The 21,709-nt window shown below is 38.4% G+C and overlaps 1 protein-coding gene across 1 annotated transcript in view; it reads right to left on the bottom strand.

Moving 5' to 3' along the window:
- MIPOL1 (mirror-image polydactyly 1) overlaps nucleotides 1–21,709 on the bottom strand; it is a 286,282-nt gene that overhangs the window by 152,818 nt on the left and 111,755 nt on the right. The window contains exon 8 of the mRNA XM_080936131.1: nucleotides 7,054–7,161. Coding sequence (XP_080792257.1) covers nucleotides 7,054–7,161 — 108 coding nt within the window. The remainder of the gene's footprint in view (nucleotides 1–7,053; nucleotides 7,162–21,709) is intronic.

The following is a 21,709-nucleotide window of genomic DNA, read 5'->3' as shown; positions in this document are numbered from 1 at the left end:
TAATGAAAACGAAAACACAACATACCGAAACCTATGGGATGGAAAGAAAGCAGTACTGAGAGGAAAACTCATAGCTCTGAGTGCTTCCAAAAAGAAACTGGAGAGAGCAAACACTAGCAACCTGACAGCACAGTTGAAAGTTCTAGAACAAAGGGAAGCAGATACACCCAAGAGGAGTAGACGGCAAGAAATAATCAAAATTAGGGCAGAAATAGACCAAATAGAAACAAAAAGAACCACTGAAAGAATCAACAAAACCAAGAGCTGGTTCTTTGAGAAAATCAACAAGATTGATAAACCCTTAGCCAGACTAACTAGAGGGCAAAGAGAGAGTATACAAATTAACAAAATCAGAAAGGAAAGTGGAGACATAACAACTGAAACTGAGGATATTCAGGAAATCATCAGATCTTATATTTTCTGTATCCATTCTTCAGTTGAAGTACACCTATGTTGTTACTATTTCTGCCAATTATGAATAAAGCTGCTATGAACATAGTTGAGCAAGGGTCTCTGTGGGATGTTGGAGAATCTTTTGGGTAATATGCCCAGGAGTAGTATACTTGAATCTTGAGGTAGAACTATTCACTATTTCTAAGGCCAACACCCAGTGGTAAAATATGCCATAGGCCCTAAGGGAGAACCCACTAATATTATTTAGCCAATAACTTATCACCATACCCACAGATCAGTGTCTCTCTCAGCTTTCATCACAGAAAGCTTACAGTAGATGGCAGTTAACACAGAGACCCATAATTGGTCACAGTACAGTGCATAAGAGACTTTGGATTGCACAGCCACAAATGGGACAGTGATATTCCACCCTTTCTAGCCTCAGGGATGTGGGAAGAAAAGGAAGCATTAACCTAATAAGAGGTAGAGGTTGTAAATGATTTTAAAGAAAGGGTGCTTTGTACACAACATAGCAGCTGCAGAAATAAATTCACAGAACCTGTGACAGCATGCACAAGACCTGTGTACATTTAAACCACATAAAATCCCAACATAAAACTATGTGATAGCTATGGAGGCCCAGTCCTAGTGGAGGTGTTACTGGACTTTGTTAGCTGCTGAAAGAGGAAGAGTCTGTTTTCTTTGGGGTGTGATTTGTTGTAGATCGAACACATTCCAGGGTAAGTCCCCACAAGGAACAGCTGGGTATCACAAACTAAACTCGTGGGGAGAGACAGAAGAGAAGGAGAGAAAGAACAATAAATTAGTGGTTTGGAGAGATGGTAGTGGATCTGGAGAACTTAGAATAAGGATGAATATGATTATGATACACTGTATATCTATCTATATACAAAGAAGTAATAAAATATTATTTAGAATCCTTGATAATTAAAAAAGAATGCCTATTAATATTCACCAAAACATCTGATGTTACCCTCCAGCATAAAAAATAATTTAGAAAGAATTTTTAATATAAACAGACATTTAGCTGAAGAACAACAGAAATACCTAAAATTGGTTCCCTGACCGTGATTGTGGCCTTGCCAGCATTACCACGTCAAAAAGCTCTATATACTACATGATTATTGACTTTTTAAAGCCAAATAGATCTCCAGTATGCTTTTGACATTTTAGTGTAATTCAGTAAAAAAAAAAAAAAGAAGCAAAATTTTCAACTCTTCAACTTAGTAAACTTTAAATGTATTAGTGCTATTGATAATAGTGTGATTTATAGTACTGAAAATATTGCTGATATTAAACACTTCCAAAGAAATCACTTTCTAAAATGTTCTAATGTTGACTTATATATAAAACTAAATATTAAATCAGTTGTTATGATGGTTTGTATAAAGGGACAGATAATTTCATAGAAAATGTGAGATCTATAACTTTTGTGACAACTAGAAAATCAACCACCATAGGAAGAGTAAGATTTCCCCCAATAACTGATTAATGCTATGATTTAGAATAAGTAGATTGAGTCTCAGTGATTGAGACAACTTGTTCTCTTGCAGAGGACCTGGGTTTGTTTCTCGTCACCCACACTGAAGTACATAACTGTCACTCCAGTTCCAGAGAACCCACACCTTCTTCTTGGCCACAAAGAGCACTAGGTATATACATGGTGAACGTACAAACATACAGGGAAACACGAGTAGACATAAAATATAACTGCACTTTAAAGAGAAAGAATAAGAAGATGTATTTAAAATGATCTTATTTTTATAATTAAATTTAAGGTTTTGATGGAAAAATGATTTAAGAATAGACTAAAAGTCAGCATTACATATGCATGGCAGAAATTTTTAAGAGTTTCACTTCATACAGAGTTTGTAGGAAGCATAAGTTGATGAAATCTTTCAAAACCTGACTCTACCATTTCTCGTTTCTAGGAATTTAAAACAACTTTAGTTAACAGATACAACATCCAAATCAGCCTTCTGAAGAAAAAAAAAAAGCAGAGATCAAATAGGAAAAAAAAATTAATGCAGTACCTTTCTCAGGAGTTTATGTGTTACTTTAAATATCATAGTCTAAAGAAATTTCCACTAAATGTATGGTTTCTTTTTTAAATTACTTTATTGGATATTCTCTGTATTAACATTTCAAATGTTATCCCCTTACCCCTCACCCACCCCCTGCACACCTATCCTCCTCCCCCTCCCCTTGTTTCCATGAAGGTGTTCCCTCTCCTAATCACCCTCTCTACCTCAGTGCCTCAGCATTCCCCTACACTGGGAAAACGCACCTTCACTGGACCAAAGGCCTCTCCTTGCATTGATGCCAGACAATGCTATCCTCTGTTACATATGCAACTGGAGCCATGGGTCGCTCCACGTGTGCTCAATGGTTGGTGCTTTAGTCCATGGGAGTTGTAGAGGCTTTGGTTGGTTGATAATATTGTTCTTCCCTTTCCTCCTTCAGTCCTTTCTATAGCTGCTTCATTGGGGTTCTAGTGTTCAGTCCAATAGATAGCTGCAAACATGCTCAGCTGTATCCGTATGACTGTATATATCTGCATGTATCTGCAGATCCTCTGAAGAGGCATCCATATCTGGTTTCTACCGGTAGGTAAGCACTTCTTGGCATCAGTAATAGCGCTTGAGTTTGGTGGCTGCTTATGAGGTGAATCCCAAGGTGAGGCAGTCTCTGGTTGATCTTTTCTTTAATCCCTGCTCTTCTATTTGACCTTGTATTTCCTCCCATGAGTGATTTGTTCTTCCTTCTGGGAAGGACTGAGGCATCCACATTCTAGCCTTCCTTCTTTTTTTGCTTTATAAGACCTGTGAATTGTTTCTTGGGTATTGGGTATTCAGAGCTTTCTGGAGCTAGTATCCGTATATCAGTGAGTGCATACCATGTGTGTTCTTTTGTGACTGGGTTACCTCACTCAAGATGATAGCTTCTAGTTCCATCCACTTGCCTAGAAATTTCATGAAGTCATTTGTTTTCTAATAGCTGAGTAGTACTCCATTGTGTAAATGTACCACAAGTTCTATATCCATTCCTCAGTTGAAGGACATCTGGGTTCTTTCCTGCTTCTGGCTATTATAAATAAAGTGGCTATGAACATGGTGGAGCATGTATCCTTGTTATATGTTGGAGCGAGTTTTAGATATATGCCCAGAATTGGAATAGCTGTGTCTTCAGGTAGTTCTATGTCCAATTTTCTGAGAAACCTCCAGACTGATTTCCAGAATGGTTGTATCAACTTGCAACCCCACCAACACTGGAGGAATGTTCCTCTTTCTCCACATCCTCACCAGAATCAGCTGTCACCAAGTTTTTGATCTAAGCCATTTTGACTGGTGTGAGGTGGAATCTCAGGGTTGTTTTGATTTACATTTCCTTTATGACTAGGGATGTTAAACATTTCTTTAGGTGCTTCTCAGCCATTTGGTATTCCTCAGTTGAGAATTCTTTGTTTAGTTCTGTACCCCATTTTAATAGGATTATTATTCTTGAGTTCTTTGTATATATTGAATATTAGCCCTCTATCAGATGTAGGATTGGTAAAGATCCTTTCCCAATCTGTTGGCTGCCTTTTTGTCTTCTTGACAGTGTCTTTAGCCTTCCAGAAACTTTGCAATCACATGAGGTCCTATTTGTCTATTGATCTTAGAGCATAAGCCATTGGTGTTATGTTCAGGAAAATTTCCCTTGTGCCTATGTGTTCTGTGCTCTTCCCCACTTTCTCTTCTAATAGTTTCAGTGTACCTGGTTTAATGTGGAGATCTTTGATTCACTTGGGCTTGAGCTTTGTACAAGGAGATAAGAAAGATTTGCATTCTTCTGCATTCTGACTGCCAGTTGGACCAGCACCATTTGGTGAAGAGGCTGTCCTTTTTCCATTGAATGTTTACAGCTCCTTTGTCAAAAATCAAGTGACCATAGGTGTGTGGGTTCATTTCCCCCTCTTCACTTCTGTTCCATTTATCTACTTGCCTATCTCTATATCAATAGTATGGCTTCTTTTTGCTCTGAGCTCCCAAGTGTTTTTGTGTGGTCTACTTATTTCTATGTTTAATAACTTTTCAGATGCCTGTATGTGCTCCTCCCAATAAATAGCTGTTACCACTTTTACATATTTGCCATTACCATTCAAAAGGGACAGAAATATATATTTCTTCTCACAGTTACTATATGTTAATGATTACCAAAGTAGGATTTTTATCTCAGGCCCTGTTTTAACTTGAAACAGTCGTAACGTATTATGTACATGATCTGTCCTCATAACTAATTACCATGCTTGGTGGAGGATGACGTTAGAACACTTATTTTTCAATTTTCATGTACATACACATTTTAAAATGTTACTATACTTTATTCTCATATATTATATCTTATTTGGGGCTAATTAAAAATAATAATGATAATATATAATTCTCTATTATCTGTATTTTGGTCTACTTATAAATTTAATAGAAAACAAATTAATAGTGACACAATTATAAACCTATTGATATAAAATTAAAAACAATTTATAGGAAAATATTTTATTACATTTCATAATTTGTACAAATTAAAATGTTTTTCATATTATTCAGTATGTGTGTGGAATGTATGCATGTGTGAGCATATGCCTGTGTGGGTATGTGCCTCTGTGTGTGTGTGTGTGGGTATGTGCCTGTGTAGTATATGACTGTGTGGGTGTGTGCTTGTTTGAGTGTGTACCTGTGTGCCTGTGTAGTATATGACTGTTGTGGGTGTGTTCCTGTGTTGGTGTGTTCCTGTGTGGGTGTGTGCCTGTGTGGGCATGTGCCTGTGTGTGTGTCTATGTGGGTATGTGCCTGTGTAGTATATGACTATGTGGATATGTACCTGTGTGCCTGTGTAGTATATGACTGTGAGGGTGTATACCTGTGTGTGTGTGTGCCTGTGTAATATATGACTGTGTGTGTATGTGTCTGTGTGGGTGTGTGCCTGTTTGGGTATGTGTCTGTGTGTGTGTGTCTATGTGGGTATGTGCCTGTGTAGTATATGACTATGTGGGTGTGTACCTGTGTGCCTGTGTAGTATATGACTGTAAGGGTGTATACCTGTGTGCGTGTGTGTGTGCCTGTGTAATATATGACTGTGTGTGTATGTGTCTGTGTGGGTGTGTGCCTGTTTGGGTATGTGTCTGTGTGTGTGTGTCTATGTGGGTATGTGCCTGTGTAGTATATGACTGTGTGGGTATGTGCCTGTTTGGATGTGTACCTGTATGCCTGTGTAATATATGACTGTTGTGGGTGTGTTCTTGTGTGGGTGTGTGCCCTTGTGTGTGTGTACCTGTGTAGTATATGACTGTGAGTGTGTGTGCCTGTATGTATGTGTGCCTGTGTAGTATATGACTGTGAGTGTGTGTGCCTGTGTAGTATATGACTGTGTGTGTGTGTATGTGTGTGTGTGTGCCTGTGTGAGTGTGTGTCTGTGTGCCTGTGTAGATGCCTGTTCCTTTATGGTGTTCATGTAGAGGTCAGAGATTGATATCAGGTATCCTTTTAGTTGTTCTCCATCTCCTTCTTGGAGATAGGATCTCTCTGAACCTGCAGGTCATGTACGTGACTAGACTAACTAGCCAGAAAGTGCCAAGCAGCCATTGGTCTCTTCTCCATATCAGAGTCACAGATGCACATTCTAGTACTCGCTGTTCCATGTGGGTGCTAGCTGTCTTAGCTTAAAAAGCTATACTTTTATAGCAAGATATGAACAAGTGAGCTATCACCACAGCCTCTATTTAGTTTTTAAAGGATGTTTTGTCAGTTTGGGCTTAATGTGTCACACTTTTAACACCATATTTATTTACAATGTAAGATAAAATGAACTTAAGGGAAGTAACTATAATACAATGCTAGCAAATCTCTTACTGTATAACAACAACAACAAAAGACACATTTGTTCATCACAGACTAAGACTAGGCTTGGTAACGGGCAGGCAAGCCCCTTGCAGGCAGAGATGAATGTTTCTGAGACACTACGGAAATCTGAAGGAACGGAAAGTCACAAGCACTGCACCAACAGTACGACTCACATAATGTGTTTTTCTCCTGACTGCTCGGTATTACAATGAGAACGTGTGTGAACGTGTCATAAACTGGACCTGTCATTTGTTTTCAAGTTCTAGTTGAATACAATGCATTTCCTTACTCTTGTTTTTAACATTTTACAGATTCCTTCCGTTTCCAAACACACGCACATGTCCTTGAAGTAGTGTCAGTTCCCTGGGTGACAGGCACAACAACGCGTTATAAATTCTAATAAATTATAATACATGTTGTTACAAAGAAAAGGCTGATGATTTATTATTTCTTTTGGAGTGGTCACTTTTTATTAAGTATAAAAGCTAATAACATAAAAACAGAAAGAAAATGATTATGTACCAGAGGTTATTAATATACAACCACTCAAAATACAGAAATATGTTTTTTCATGTACACATACATGAAATAAAGTAATACCATAACAGAAGGGTGCTGTGTCTGTGTTTAAAGAGGAGGTTGTTGGCAAACAGCACAGCTCACTTTTGCTGCAATGTACACAACTGATATATGCAGCACAGAGAGCCGGCACCGAGGGCTTACAACCTTAATTTGCCTGCAAGAAGGAACAGCCATTTACCTTCAGAGCACGTTCCTGATTGTTTTCAGCAGTCAGATGTCTCGTGTTGTTTGCTGAAGTCTGGTTCTGCTCTTTCAGACGATGAAACTCCTGGTGCAGCCGTTTGCACTGCCGCAAGGGAAGAATCCCATTAAGTAAAGGAGTTAGCATTTTTTTAAAACCAAGCCATATGAATTAATGTAAATAACACCACTGTAGTCTCTCAAAGACAAGGGGTTGGTTTTTAGCAATGACAGTGGTAGGGAAAATACATTTGCATACAAACAAAATAACACTATTAAGTTTGTTAATTCAGTTACAATTTTCAATTAGTCTTATAAATGTTATGCTGAAAACATTTGGTTTTCTAAAATTAAGGTCAAACTATACTCAAAATATTGTATCTAGTAGTCAAATATTTCTAGTTATTCAGCCACTGCTGAATTAAAAACATTCATCTAAATTCATATCAAGTTTTTAATAAGAGCATAATAATGTAGTCTATGGTCAACTACTATCAATCTTTTAAAAATAAAAATGTGTTAGAGGACAATCCAGAGTTTTATTTATTTCAAACATTTACATAATAACTATACAAGCTATAGAATAATAAGGTGCAAATGGCATGATGTTAGATGGGAAATTCCCTAAAGCAACAAAATATCAAACTCATGGTTCAGTAAAGAAATTAAAAGTTATTCCTTCTTTTGTTTATTTTTTAAAATGGTATATTTGAGTAATACCCAATACATGAGCATATTGATTTAAAATCTGGACAACACCCTTTCGGGATGACTTGATAAGTGGCTACTTGCTATAATGAATAAAAAATGATTCACGGTCATGGTGTAATCAAACTGCAGCTATGGCTATAATTCATGTTGGTAGTTGGTCCTCAGACCTGGGTATAATATATCATCTTCACCAGTGCTTCTTCATAGTAATATGTAAGTTGTTTGAAAAGGAAGAGTCTTAACAGACTCCTGGTGTTGATTTAGATTACATGATGTGCTAAAAATACATAAAATTGACTGAACAGCTCTTGTGTTCGGAATACTGTTAGTACATTTACAAATTAAAAACTAACCACAAAAAATTAAGATATTTGAGGTTAATACTAATTTAGCCTGGCTGATTGCTTTGTTTTAGATAAATTCTGCATGGATGGGGAGATGGCGTGGGAGGGAAATTATTTGCTGTATAAATGAGGCTCTGAGTTGCATCAGCAGCAGCAGTCATATGTCTATAATCACAGTGCAGTGTGAAAACAAGAGAATGCCTAGACTGCCGGGGTCCAGCTAGCTCACCTCCAATCAAGTTTTAATGAGGACTGACACCTGATGTTATCCTCCAAATTTCACATGCATGCCATGGGATGGTTATGCCTCTACCCACTGAAATGAACATGTAAATATGTACATATGTACATATTATAAACACACAAAGCAAGAATATTATGAAATCTGATGTGGTTTCCACTGGTTAAATGGCACTTGTCTTGAATTGCCATGTTCACTCTACCACATGTTATGTGACAAACTAATCCACCTATCACATTTTTAAAATTATGTGAAAACTTTGTGACATATCTCCTTTAATTTTTATTTGGAGAAAACACATAATTATCTTTATTTTTGTATCTTATAACAACAAATTTTGCATTACAGTAAAGACAAAAATTATGTTCCATGAGAACAAATGGCAGAAATATCAAGACAGCTTTTATTCTACTATGATCATCTGTTTCAATTAATTTTATAATTACATGATTAAGTATCAAAAATTAAAGACAAAAATACCCATGGAAGTTCAAAGACAAAGTAAATAACTTCAGCTGTAGAATAAGAATTGTTTTTCCTGAAACAGGGTACTAAGGATATGGGCTTATTTCAGATAGACTATCCTGTGAGAAGAAACTGAAAAAAAAAAAAAAAAAGAATGAAGCTGCATCAGGGGCTATTGGAAAACAAGAAACATCAAAAGGTGCTGACTCAGGGGAACCTTCGTCCTGATACGTTATCAGCATGGCTGTCTACACAAGCCTAACGAACTACATCACCCATAGTCATGCCAACACTGACGGAGAAAATCCCATGGTGCCCCACACAATGATTAAAAGAACTACAGGAAACGAATGAGAACAGGAAACAGTCTACCTTACTGCTTATGCACACCAAGTGGTCATCCCTGAAATCATATACATACAAGCAACACTAAACAGACTAAGCAGACTATATTTATACACACACACACACACACACACACACACACACACACACTGACACTCACACACACTTACACACACATACATGCACGCACATGCACATGTACACACACTCACACATACACTCACACTCACACACATATACACACTCAGACACAAACTCATACACACTCACACATACACACACATATCCACACTCACACACATATACATGCACACACTCATACACACTCACACAAACACACACACACACCAATAACTATTAAAAGAAGAGGCCATGTTTCTGAGTGGAAACATGGTAAGTGGAGGGTGGTGGGAGGGGGTAGAATGAGAAAAGGGAAGAATGAAAATGATGTAATTATATTTTACTTTAAAATTTTACAAGGAGTTTTCTGGCAACCTGTTCTTTTTATTACAGAAAACCTGAAATGATTTCAAAATAGAAACTTTTGTCACACATTGAATGCAAAACAATAATAAACATACTCTTTGCTTAAGATCTACGTATTGAACTTATTTTCTTTGCTAATGAGCTTTGGATTTAATATTAATCTGAGATTAAGAGAAAATGAGAGATAAAATAGAATAAAATTTATATTTAACTATATTGAAGATTATAGACCTACTTAATCCTATATGATTTTTATGTAATTCTAAATTTTTCAAGTCGAATACACTTCCCACAATGAAATATTCATATTTTTTCTTATTTTTGTAAAGTCTAGTTTTGAAATTTATTTTGAAATTGGATTTAAATGTTTATCTACCAGCAGGTGTAATATCATATCATATTGTTATAATTTATGATTTTAAACATTTGTAAAACAGATAAAGATCTTCTAATCTATATTTCAATATTCTTTGGCATTTAAAAATTTAATTTGTGCTATAAAATATGAAGAGGTATGACTCAACACAAACTGTTGTACCCATGGGGGAAAACGAATATTAAATGAAAGTTATAATTTTTCAGGTTATGAAAAAATGAGACCCATGTAATAATTTTTTTCTTTTTGTACTTTGGTAATATTGTCTGTCTTAAAAAACAAAACAAAACAAAACAAAAAAAAAAACAAAAAGCAAAAAACCAAACACCTATTCCGGAAGTGTTTTTTCATTAAACCAATATATATTAATCAATTTCTTTGCTAGGTAGTTACAGATGATGAGGATATAGAATTTGACAAAGTAAATAAAAATATCTATAACCAGGAAAAGAGAAAATGAACACAAAATACAGTACAATGAAGATGAAAATGCTACAGAGAAAAACAGAAGCATAGGGAGTCTAAGAGAATAAAGAAATAATTCCTAATTTAAATAAAAAGGACATAATGAAGAAAAAGATGTGGGAAAGAGGTCTAAAAGCACGATGTAGCAACATCTTTGTGCTGTAACACATCTTTGTGAAGACTGACTGGGGCAGAAGAAAGAACCATGCAAAGGCTCTGAGGTAGAAGCCTGTCCATGTGCCTAGGTACCAGGATAAACTACAGTGGCAGAATAATGCAAGACAGGAGAACAGTAGCAAGTGAAATCAAAGCTGACTTCCCTAGAAAGTCTGAGTACCATGGAGGGAGGCAGGACTCCAGATACATATGTAGCAGAGGATGGCCTTATGTGACATCAATGGGAGGGGAGGGAGGCTTGATGCCCCAGCGTAGGGGGATGCTAGAGGGGTGAGGTGAGGGTGGGTGAATGGATAGAGGAGCACCCTCATACAGGCAAGGGGGAGTGAAAGAGGAGGAATGGGATTGGGGGGAGTTGTGGAGAAGTCAGGACAGGAACATAAGCAGGAGTAGAGGCAGGAGCACTGCAAGTGGCCTCCCTTCCAGGGCTTTCTCAGCTTGCTTTCTGATATAACCTAAGAACACCTGCCCAGAAATGGCACCACCCACAGTGAGCTGAGCCCTCCCACATCAACCAGTCATGAAAATGTTCCACAGACTTGCCCATGTGCCAATCTGATAGGGACAAATTCTCAGCTGAGTTTTCCTCTTCTTAGGTGGAACTAGCTTCTGTCAACAGAAACTATAATCTGCATGGCATGTTTAGTTTTTTCTTGTCCTTGAACTTAAAAGAAATGCTTCTAATATACAGTTAATATAGTTTGGTAGATATGCTAATCACATTAGGGAAATTATTTTTCTTCCTAGCCTACTAGACCTTTTGGTCCTATATCTCCTCTGTAGAATTCTGTTAAATTTCATTTTTTACCAACTGTGTTAATGTGATGGATTATCTCAGTTTCCTAATATAATACAATCATTATGACATGGCCTCCCTGACCATCACACATATTGGTTATATCCATTTGTGTAAATATATGTGCACATTTGAAGACTAAGAGACTTTAATCTGGTCTGTAATTTATTTCAGATGCTGAGTAAATTCCTGTGTGACAGATGTACTTGGCTAGTGTATTCTAGTTATGTTTCCAAAGCTGGACTTGATTCATAGGAGGAAGAGAGGGGAGGAAGAATAAGAAGAGGAGGAGGAAGAAGAGGAAAAAGAGGAGGAGGAGAAAGTTGTTTGTTTCTCTGAAACAGTTTGTATAAAATAATTCTTCAAAAGGAATTAGTAGATATGGTACCCCATCAAACCATTTGTATTTATTCCCTGGATTTACTTGTTTGTTTTTTGTTTCCAGAAGCACAGCTTTCCAAACTTCAGTTTATTAAAATAGTTCCTTCTCTGTAAATGTGATTATTTGGCCCCCACCCATTCAATAGACAGAAATATTGTGGTAAGGTTGTGTTTCTATCAATGTGATATCTATTGTACATAATGTGCAGTCACTTGGATAACATTCTAATTCCTTCATTTAGTGATTTATCTCTTTTTAATGGCTGTTCTAACCAACAATATAAATGCTTCTTGTTTCTATCTTCAGCTATTCTCCTTTAAAATTTCCACGATTGCAGTTCTCATTCATACCTGTATTCTTATATTCTTTCAATTCTGTCCACCTTCCCACTCATATCTTTACTTCCTGTGTGGTTTCCCAGTTTAAATACAGTTTCATGCTTCCATGCTTTTCTATCACAGCAAACTACTAAGCCTTAAATCTGCGACCTTCACTTTTATTCATCCCTCATGGCATTTTACTGCCACATCAACACCATGCCCACTGAGATCACTGTAACCATGGCTGCTGCTGAGCCATGACTTCTGTTTCAGGGGGCCCTGTTACAGACATCTGTTTCAGACGGCTGGCAGCGGCTTTTGGAGACTTTGACCATGATAAGTCTTAATGATGTTTTCATGACTTAATCTATCTTGCAGCTATTCTTACTCAGGCAAAAAGTGAATACCTCCTGGATGACTCAGTAATGAATTGTGATTGGGGCAAATATAAGGCTTATGACTGGGATATATGTGAAACATGTCTGATTGAACCGAAACTATACGGAGACCAGGCTAAGTCCCTGCTTGCTAAAGCTTCCTCCCAATGGGATCTTCTACTGGCTCATACCACAAGCAGGGTAGGATAAGCCGGTAGCATGAACTTCAGAGGATATACTAGAGCTTTTAGTCTGATCAATGGCATCAGTGAAATGGTGGCTGAAAAGCTCTACCTGAAGACCCAACAATACCACTCTTAGGCATATACCTTAAAGAGGCCCAACATGCCATAGGAGCACATGTTCCACTATGTTCATAGCAGCCTTATTTGTGATAGTCAGAAGCTGGAAACAACCCAGATGTCCCATGACAGAAGAATGGATACAGAAAATGTGGTTTATTTACACAATGGAATACTACTTGGCTATTAAGGAAGAGGGCATCCTGAGTTTTGCAGGCAAATGGATGGAACTAGAAAATATCACCCTGAGTGAGGTAACTCAGACCTAAAAGGACATGCACAGTATTTACTCACTGATAATTGTATATTAGCCCCCACCAATGAAGTACAGAATACCCAAGACACAGTCCACAGAACTAAAAAAAAAAAAAAAAAAAAAAAAAAAAAAAAAAAAAAAAAGTTCAACAAGCTGAAGGGCCCAAGTGAAGATGCCTCAGTCCTACTTGGAAGGGAAAAGAAAGCAACCACACACAAAAAGGGGAGGGAGACACTTGGGAGGGAAAAGGGATGGGGGGTATATGATCTGGATATCGGGTGGGGAACAGGACTGAAGCCCTGAGGGCCAGCAGAAAGAATGGAAACAGTCAACCTCAGGAGGTAGGAGGTTGTGAGGACCCTCCAGAATATACCAGAGACCTGGGAGGTGAAAGAATCTCAGGACTCAAAGGGAAGGACCTTAGATGAAATGTCTTACAGTTGAGAGAGGGAAGATGTAGAGCCCACATGCAGCAGAAAGACAGGCATCAAGTAAGGAATGAGGTTGCTATCCCACAGTCAAAACTCTGACCTCTAATTGTTCCTGTCTGAAAGAACTGCAGGGACAAAAATGGAGAAGGGCCTGAGGGAAAGAAGGTCCAGCAGCAGGCCCAAAGTGGGATTCAGCTCAAAAGGAGGCCCCAAGGCCTGACACTATTACTGAGGTTTTGGAACACTCACAAAACGTGACCTATCATGACTGCCCTCTGAAGGAACCACAAGCAGCTGAAAGAGTCAGATGCAAATATTTGCACCCAACCAATGGACAGAGGCTGCTGATCCCTGTGGTTGAATTAGGGAAAAGCTGGAAGAAACTGAGGACGACCCTGTAATAGGACCAGCAGTTTCAACTTGGACCCTGGGGATCTCCCAGACACTGGATCACCAACCAGACAGCATAAACCAGCTGATATGAGGTCCCCCACACATATACAGCAGAGGTCTGGGTTCAGTCCAGAAGACGCACCTAACCCTCAAGAGACTGGAGGCCTCAGAGAGTTTAGGGGTCTGGTGAATAGGGTAGGGATATCCAGGGGGAAATGGGGATTATAGAGGTAGGTATGTAATGTGGAACAGTTGGAGGGTGGACTGGGAAGGGAATAAAATCTAGAGTGTAAAATTAATTAATTAATTAAAAGGATAACTGAAAGTTTCAATTATCCTGGACCAGTGACTGTGAGGAGCAAGAGGCAACATAACACTGGAACTCTCAGATGCTGACCAAACAAACCCAAGAGAGCTGCTGAACGTTGAAAGCCAAGGATCGGGAGCCATAAAACTCAAGAGCTATAAAAAGTGGCTGCATTAAGAATTGAAGACTTTAATACCCCAAACACAAGAGCTCTAACACTCTACTGGGTTCTGGGCTGCTGACATTCAAAGCTCAGAGCAGTATGATTCTAACTGAATCACAGAGTCACAGGCTTTGAAATTTTAGAGTCAAGAATTACAGCTCAGGCCCCTAGGTTTTGATATTGTTTTGGCCTGAACACCTACAAGATCTGTAAGCTTTTAGCTTTAACAGCTTGGAGCTATAGCCTGTAGTTCTCAGAATCTACACCTAAAAGAGTGAGCTTATACGTATGACTCATAACCCTGGGGCTGCCATCACTAAGGAGATTGCTCTTTGCCTATTTGTTTCTACTCCAGCAGATTTCTACTGCAATAAAACAAAAGGGCTTTCATTCGTGGTGTCACAAGGTATGGTATTTCTGAAGTCTATAGAATTTGAAAATTGCATCAGATGTTCCATGTTCTTATGGAATTATCATATTTATGATACAGTGGCACTGAGGTTATTATGGTTTGAATGTAAAACATCCTATAAAGGATATGTGCTTCAGACCCACAGAAGCGAAGTAACAAGGAGGGCTCAAAGGGGAATGCATGGGTCTCAGTATGAAGGAGATCTAGAAAAGACATCTCTAGTGGATGGGAAGGGTCTGGATGTGGTAGGAATGGGAACAGGAGTATACAGAGACACGAAGGATGGAGGGAGATGAGACAACTAGGGTGACATCCCTTGCTAAGATGCCTAGTAATGGGGGACATGGAGCCTGAACCAGCCACTTCCTGTGCCCAGGCAAGACTTCCAGTGGAGGGCTTGGTACATCAACCCAGCCACAAAACTTTGAACTGCAATCTTCCCTGCCTACAAGAAGTGTAGGCAACATTCCCCTGTTGAGCCAAAACTGTGGGAGTAACCAAGCAATGACTTGTTCAGCTTGAGACCCATGCCATGAGGGAGCACACTCCTGATACTGCCTACAGGGCCAGGAGACAAAGATTCCTAATGATAGTTTGCTGTACTCACAGCTTGGTGTCTAGCCTTATTATCATCAGAAAGTTTTCACCCAGCAACTGATAAAAACAGATGCAGACACTCACTGTCAAACACTAGTTTGGAGTTCTAGGAATCCTGCTGAAGATAGGGAAGATAGGGAACTGTTAGAACCAGAGGGATTAAGGACACCACAAGAAAACCCAGAGAATCAAATAGCCTGAGCCCACAGAGACTGAACTGACAACCAGAGAGCCTGCATGGGTTTAATCTTGGCCCTATGCACTTATGTTAGTTACTGCTGTGTAGTTCAGTCTTAATGTGAGACTCCAACAGGGAGCAAGGGCTGTCTCTAAATCTGTTTCCTGGTGCCTTTGGAACCCTTTCCTCCTACTGGGCTGCCAAATCTAGCCTTAATAGGAGAGGAGGTACCTAGTGCTTCTGTGACTTGATATACCATGTTTGTTTATATCCATGGAAGGCCTCATCTTTTCTGAAGAGGAATGGGAGGAAAGTTGATGGGGAGGGGAAGAAGGGAGATCAGGAGAAGGACTGGGAGGAGCTGAGAGAAGGTAAACAGGTTGAGATGTAAAAAGGAATAAATGAAGAGATTAACTGACTAATAATTTTTTAAAGTTTTCAAATTGTGAAGCAAAGTTTTCCTCCTTTGTTTAAAGATTATATGGGCTAAGAAAAGAAAGAAAGGATTGTGTGTCACCAGTTGTTGATGCTATTCTGGAAGTCTGTGAGACCCTACGTTATGGAGGTTTCTTGACAAAAGTGTCACTGGGATTGGGACTTCAGGCTTGATAGCCTTCTCATTTCCTGTCATTTTTCTACCTCCTGACTAAAAATGGATAAATCCAGGTGGCCAGCAGAACACTACTCCTGCCTGCATGCTTTCTTCCCCGTGAGGAAATGAGTCCGTTCTCAAACTGTAAGTCAAATAAACCATTCATTCCGTAAGCTGCCTCTTGTCAGGACAGAACAGAAACACAAGTAACTAATGGGGATTACATTTAAGAGAGTTCATATACAGCAGAGGTACATAAAAAAACTTACAGATTTTTAAAAAGAGAGTATTTTGAGATATCCCTTAAAATAATAGGAGTAATGAATGGAAAACATATTTTGGTTTTGAATTTTTGAAGTAGGGTCTTGCTGTGCAGAAAAAGCTATTCTCTAACCCATGATCCTGCTGCCTTAGTCTTTATGAACTTAGTTTATACATTCGTGACACAAAGTCTGACTTCAGAACTTGAAAGATGATTACAGGAGGATAGAATTCTTATAGCAATTCATGATAGTATCAAGGTCAACGACAACAAGAAAAATATTTAACGTGTCAATATAAATACAATGAGAAAATTTTACAAACCAAGAAAGCAAAATATATACAAGTAGAAGTCATGGGAAAATCTCATAAAACAAAGTCATTATACCATAAATATCTATTTCTTTTCTTAGCTAGGGTTTCCATTGTGGTTAAGACACACCATGACTATAACAACTCATAAAGGATAAAAAATTTCACTGAAGCCTGGCTTAAAGATTAGAGGTTTAGTTCATTGTAATCATATTCAGAAGCATGGTGGCATGCAGGCAGACATGCTGTTGAAGTTTTACATCTAGATCCAAAGCAGCAGAAGAGAAAGTAACAATGAAACTTGCTTGAACATCTAAAACCTCAAAGCCCAACCCACAGTGACACATTTCTTCCAATAAGGCCACGCATACTGCAATAAATGCTTAAAATTTGTAATTTATCTTTGTTTTATAAAATAAAGTTGTTCAAAAAAAAAGAAAGAAAAGTTTTAGCTTAATAACCTTGGCAGAGGTGATTCCAAGACAGCCTAGTGTTGACTGTACTGTGTATTCATTAAAAATCACACTTATGCAGATCTGTAATGAAAGTGAACATACTGATAAAGAGAAATCCAAAATGTAAAGAGAAGGAGCACCAGAAAGTGTTATGGAGCTAAGTCCAGTGCTCAAGTAGATGAAAAAAAAATCTGATGCTAAATTAAACAAAGGGGATAGTGACCTCAGAGCAGGACCCCACCCCAGCTAAGCTTCCAGTTTGTAAAAAGGCAACCAAAGCTTAAGCAAGAAGTAAACCATACTTCATACAAATATAATTGAACAAGAGAGCCACATTTTGACCCAATTTAACAACAGAACTTGGTAGTTTTGGTCATCTGGTTCTGACTTTCAAGTCAAAGTTTTAAACAGGTGTTGTAAAACCTCTCTTTTCAGCTAAGAAAGCTACTGGGGTCAGACATTTGTCAGGGGTGTCTCTACATAGAGACACAGAGAGGCCATGTGTGAAACTGTGAAGCTGAAGTTTGAATAGTGTTGGAGACCCCAAAATTTTGTACATGTCAGCGTGGTACCTTTCAAAGAGAACTGCAGACTGGAGGTAGAGTCAGCCCAAGACAGAGAAGTGTAAGGTCGTCAAAGCTGAAAGGAATTGGGGATTTGAAGAGTTACATCATGGATATGCAAAGTTTAGAGTCCTCCCTGTTGGGTTTCAGACATACTTTGGCTCAGTATTTCCTCACTATGCTCCCTTGCTCCCTTTGGAATAGCAATGTATATACTATGGCACTAATCTTGGAAGTATATGATCACATTTTGATTTTGATTTTATAGGTCGTTATAGTTAAGAGATTGCCAAGAGTCTCAGAAGAGATTGAACTTCAGCCTTTTAAATAGTGCTGAAACAATAATAAACTATGGGGACCTGTGCCTGCACCTATTATTTTGCATAATGATATGGCCCTATGAGGGCCAGAAAGTGAAATGTGTTGGGTTTTAATAAGAATATCACCCATATGCTCATATACTTGAATGTGCAGTCACCAGGGAGTGGCACCATTTGAGAAGGACTAGGAGTAGGTGTGGCTTTATTGAAATAGGTGTAGACATGTTGAGGAAGTGTGTCACTGGGGACAGGCTTTGAGGTTCTAAAACTCCCAAAAGTCACAGGGGAATTCTTTTGTCCTGCTGCTTTTGTATCTAGATATAGAACTCTCAATTATATCGCCTGTTGAATGCATCCATGTATGCTGCTGTCATGCTCCTCAACATGATGATAACGAGCTAATCTCTAAAACAGTAAGTTCCCAATTAAATGCTTTCTTTTATAAGAGTTGCGAATGTCATGGTGTTTGTTCACAGTACTAGAACAGTGAGTAAGATACTACTGGTTATACATATATGTGTGTATAAAATATAATCAAATTGTTCAATCAGTATTAACAGAACACTGACTATACAACATTCAGTATGCCAGACAAAAATATGTTTCTAGGTGCTGTAAGTACCCAGAGCACAGAGAGTGCTTGGCGGTGGTGCTTGTGGCAAAGATTCCTTGCGGGCCCATAGTAAGAGGGTATCGGGATCGGCCCAGAAAGGCTGGGCTTGCCGTTTTCCACCCGGACCAGCAGAAAACCTGGGGCACAGGCTGAGTGAGGTTGTGCCATGAGTATCCAGAGCATAGAAGGTGCTTGGCAGTGGTGCCTGGGCCTGTGTCAGAGAGAATCATAATCTGTCTGGGAAAGGCAGTGCTGGAAGATCAGCTCCACAGGAGGCTTTATACCTGGACCAGAAGGGAGCCTAACATATAGGTCCAGGGAGGGCACACCAGGAGTTCTCAGTGAGCAGAGGGTGCTAAGCTCTCTGGAAAAGGGTCTTTTGGCCTACAGAAAGAGCCAGGTCCACGCCACTAGTATTCAGGACCAGTGGGCAAAAGGTTGAGCTCCCAGAACAGCCTCACAAGAGCTCTCACACCTGAGCCCACAAAGACAACTGAGTCATGGCCAAAAGAACTCACTGCTCTCCAACTAAAAGCCCAACATTCAGAGGTAATTTTTTTCCTGAGCCAACGGGCCCTCAGACCCACAGAAGATACAGGCTCCAGTCACTGACAACAAGACCATATATAATCACAGGTAACAAGATGGTAAGAGGAAAGCACAAGAACCTAAGCAATGGAAACCAAGACAACCTGGCAACATCAGAACCCAGCTCTCCTACCACAGCAAGTAGTGGATTGCCAAACACTCCAGAAAAACAATACTCAGACTTGAAATCATACCTCAAGATGATGATGGAGATCTTAGAGAAGAGCACGAATAACTACCTTAAACAATTGCAGAAGAACACACATAAACAAATAGAAGCTCTTAAAGAGGAAACACAAAAAATCACTCAAAGAACTACAGGAAAACACAACCAAAAGGGGGAAGGAATTGAAAATGTAAATAGAAACAAAAAGAGACAACCCTGGAGATAGAAAACATAAAAAAGAAAGCAGGAGATACATATGCAAGTATCACCAACAGACTACAAGAGATGGAAGAAAGAATCTCGGGGGCCTGAAGACAACATTGTAAACATAGACAAAACAGTCAGAGAAGATGCAAAAACCAAAAAGCTCCTAACCCCACATGTCCAGGAGATCCAGGAAACAATGAGAAGACCAAACCTAAGGAAAATAGGAATAGAAGAGGTGAAGAATATCAACTAAGAGGCACAGTAAATATCTTCAACAAAATCATAGAAGAAAACTTCCCTACCCTTCAAAATGAGAAGACCATGAGCATGAAAGAAGCCTACAGAACTCCAAATAAAGTGGACCTGAAAAGAAATTCTTCCCAACACATAATAGTCAAAAATGTTCAAAACAGAGAAAGAATACTAAAAGCAGTAAGGGAGAAAGGATATGTAACATATAAAGGCAGACCAATCAGAATTACACCCAATTTCTCAACAGAGACTATGAAAGCTAGAAGATCCTGGACAGACATCATCCAGACCCTAAGAGAACACAAATGTCAGCCCAGGCTACTATACCCAGCAAAACTCTCAATCACCAAAGATGGATAGACCAAGATATTTCAGGACAAAACTAAATTTACACAATATCTGACCACAAATCTAGCCCTATAAAAAATAATAAATGGAAAAACAAACACAAGGAGAGAAAAGGAAGCCAAGAAAATGCAATAAGATAACTAAGCAAGAAAACAAAAATTAGAAAGACACACAGATATAAAAGCAAAAATAACAGGAAACAGCAGCCACTATTGCTTAATATCTGTTAACATAAATGGGCTCAATTCCCCAATAAAGAGACACAGACTGTCAGACTGGATACATAAACAGAATCCAGTATTTTGCTGAATACAGGAAACTCATCTCAGAGACAAAGACAGACACTATCTCAAAGTTAAAGGCTGGGAGAAAAAAACCTTCCAAGCACATTTGCCCCAAGAAACAAGCTGGAGTGGCCATTCTAATAACGAATAAAGTAGACTTTCAACCAAAAGTTATCAAAAAAGATAAGGAAGGACACTTTTTACTCATTACAGAAAAGATTTATCTGGACGAATTCTCAATCCTAAACATATATACTCCTAATTCAAGAGCACCCATATTCATAAAAGAAACCCTAGTAAAGCTCAAAGAATACATTGCACCCCACACAATAATAGATGGAGAATTCAACACCCCAGTCTCATCAAAAAACAGATCATGGAAGCAGAAACTTGACAGAGACACAGTGAAACTAACAGAAGTTATGAACCAACTGAAATTAACAGGCATCTATAGAACATTTCACCCTAAAACAAAAGACTGTACCTTCTTCTCAGCACCTCATGGCACCAAAATTGACTATATAGCCGGTCACAAAACAAGTTTCAATAGATATAAGAAGATTGAAAATAAAGTTGTTCAATTAAATAAATAAATAAATAAATGTGAAGAAAAATAAATTAAAAACAAGATTGTGAAGAAAAAAAGAGAAAGAAATACTCCCATGCATCCTATCAAATCACCATGGACTAAGGCTGGTCTTTAATAAAAACAAAGACAACAAAAAGCCCACATACACATGGAAACTAAACAATGCTCTACTCAATGATAGCATGGTCAAAGAAAAATGAAGAATGAAATTAGGGATTTTTTAGAATTTAATGAAAATGAAAACACAACATACCCAAACCTATGGGATGCAATGAAAGCAGCACTGAGAGGAAAACTCATAGCTCTGAGTGCTTCCAATTAGAAACCATTATGTCTACTCCTTACACACCAAGAAAACTTTGACTAATTGCAGTTTACATCCTGTTTTACATGTACTTTATGCTCATTGTAACTAGTAAGATCTTAATGCACACTATCAAACCTTTAAAAAAAGCCAAGCAATGACAAAAATGTATTCATATACTTTTATGCAAAAATGCTTAAATTTTGTACATTTATCTTTGTTTTGTAAAATAAAGTTCTTCAATAAAATTTTTTTAATTAAAAAAAAGAAACTGGA

Source organism: Micromys minutus (assembly GCF_963924665.1).
Source record: "Micromys minutus genome assembly, chromosome: 1".
In the NCBI taxonomy this organism is placed as follows: domain Eukaryota; kingdom Metazoa; phylum Chordata; class Mammalia; order Rodentia; family Muridae; genus Micromys; species Micromys minutus.
This window is presented reverse-complemented; position numbering and strand designations above follow the sequence as displayed.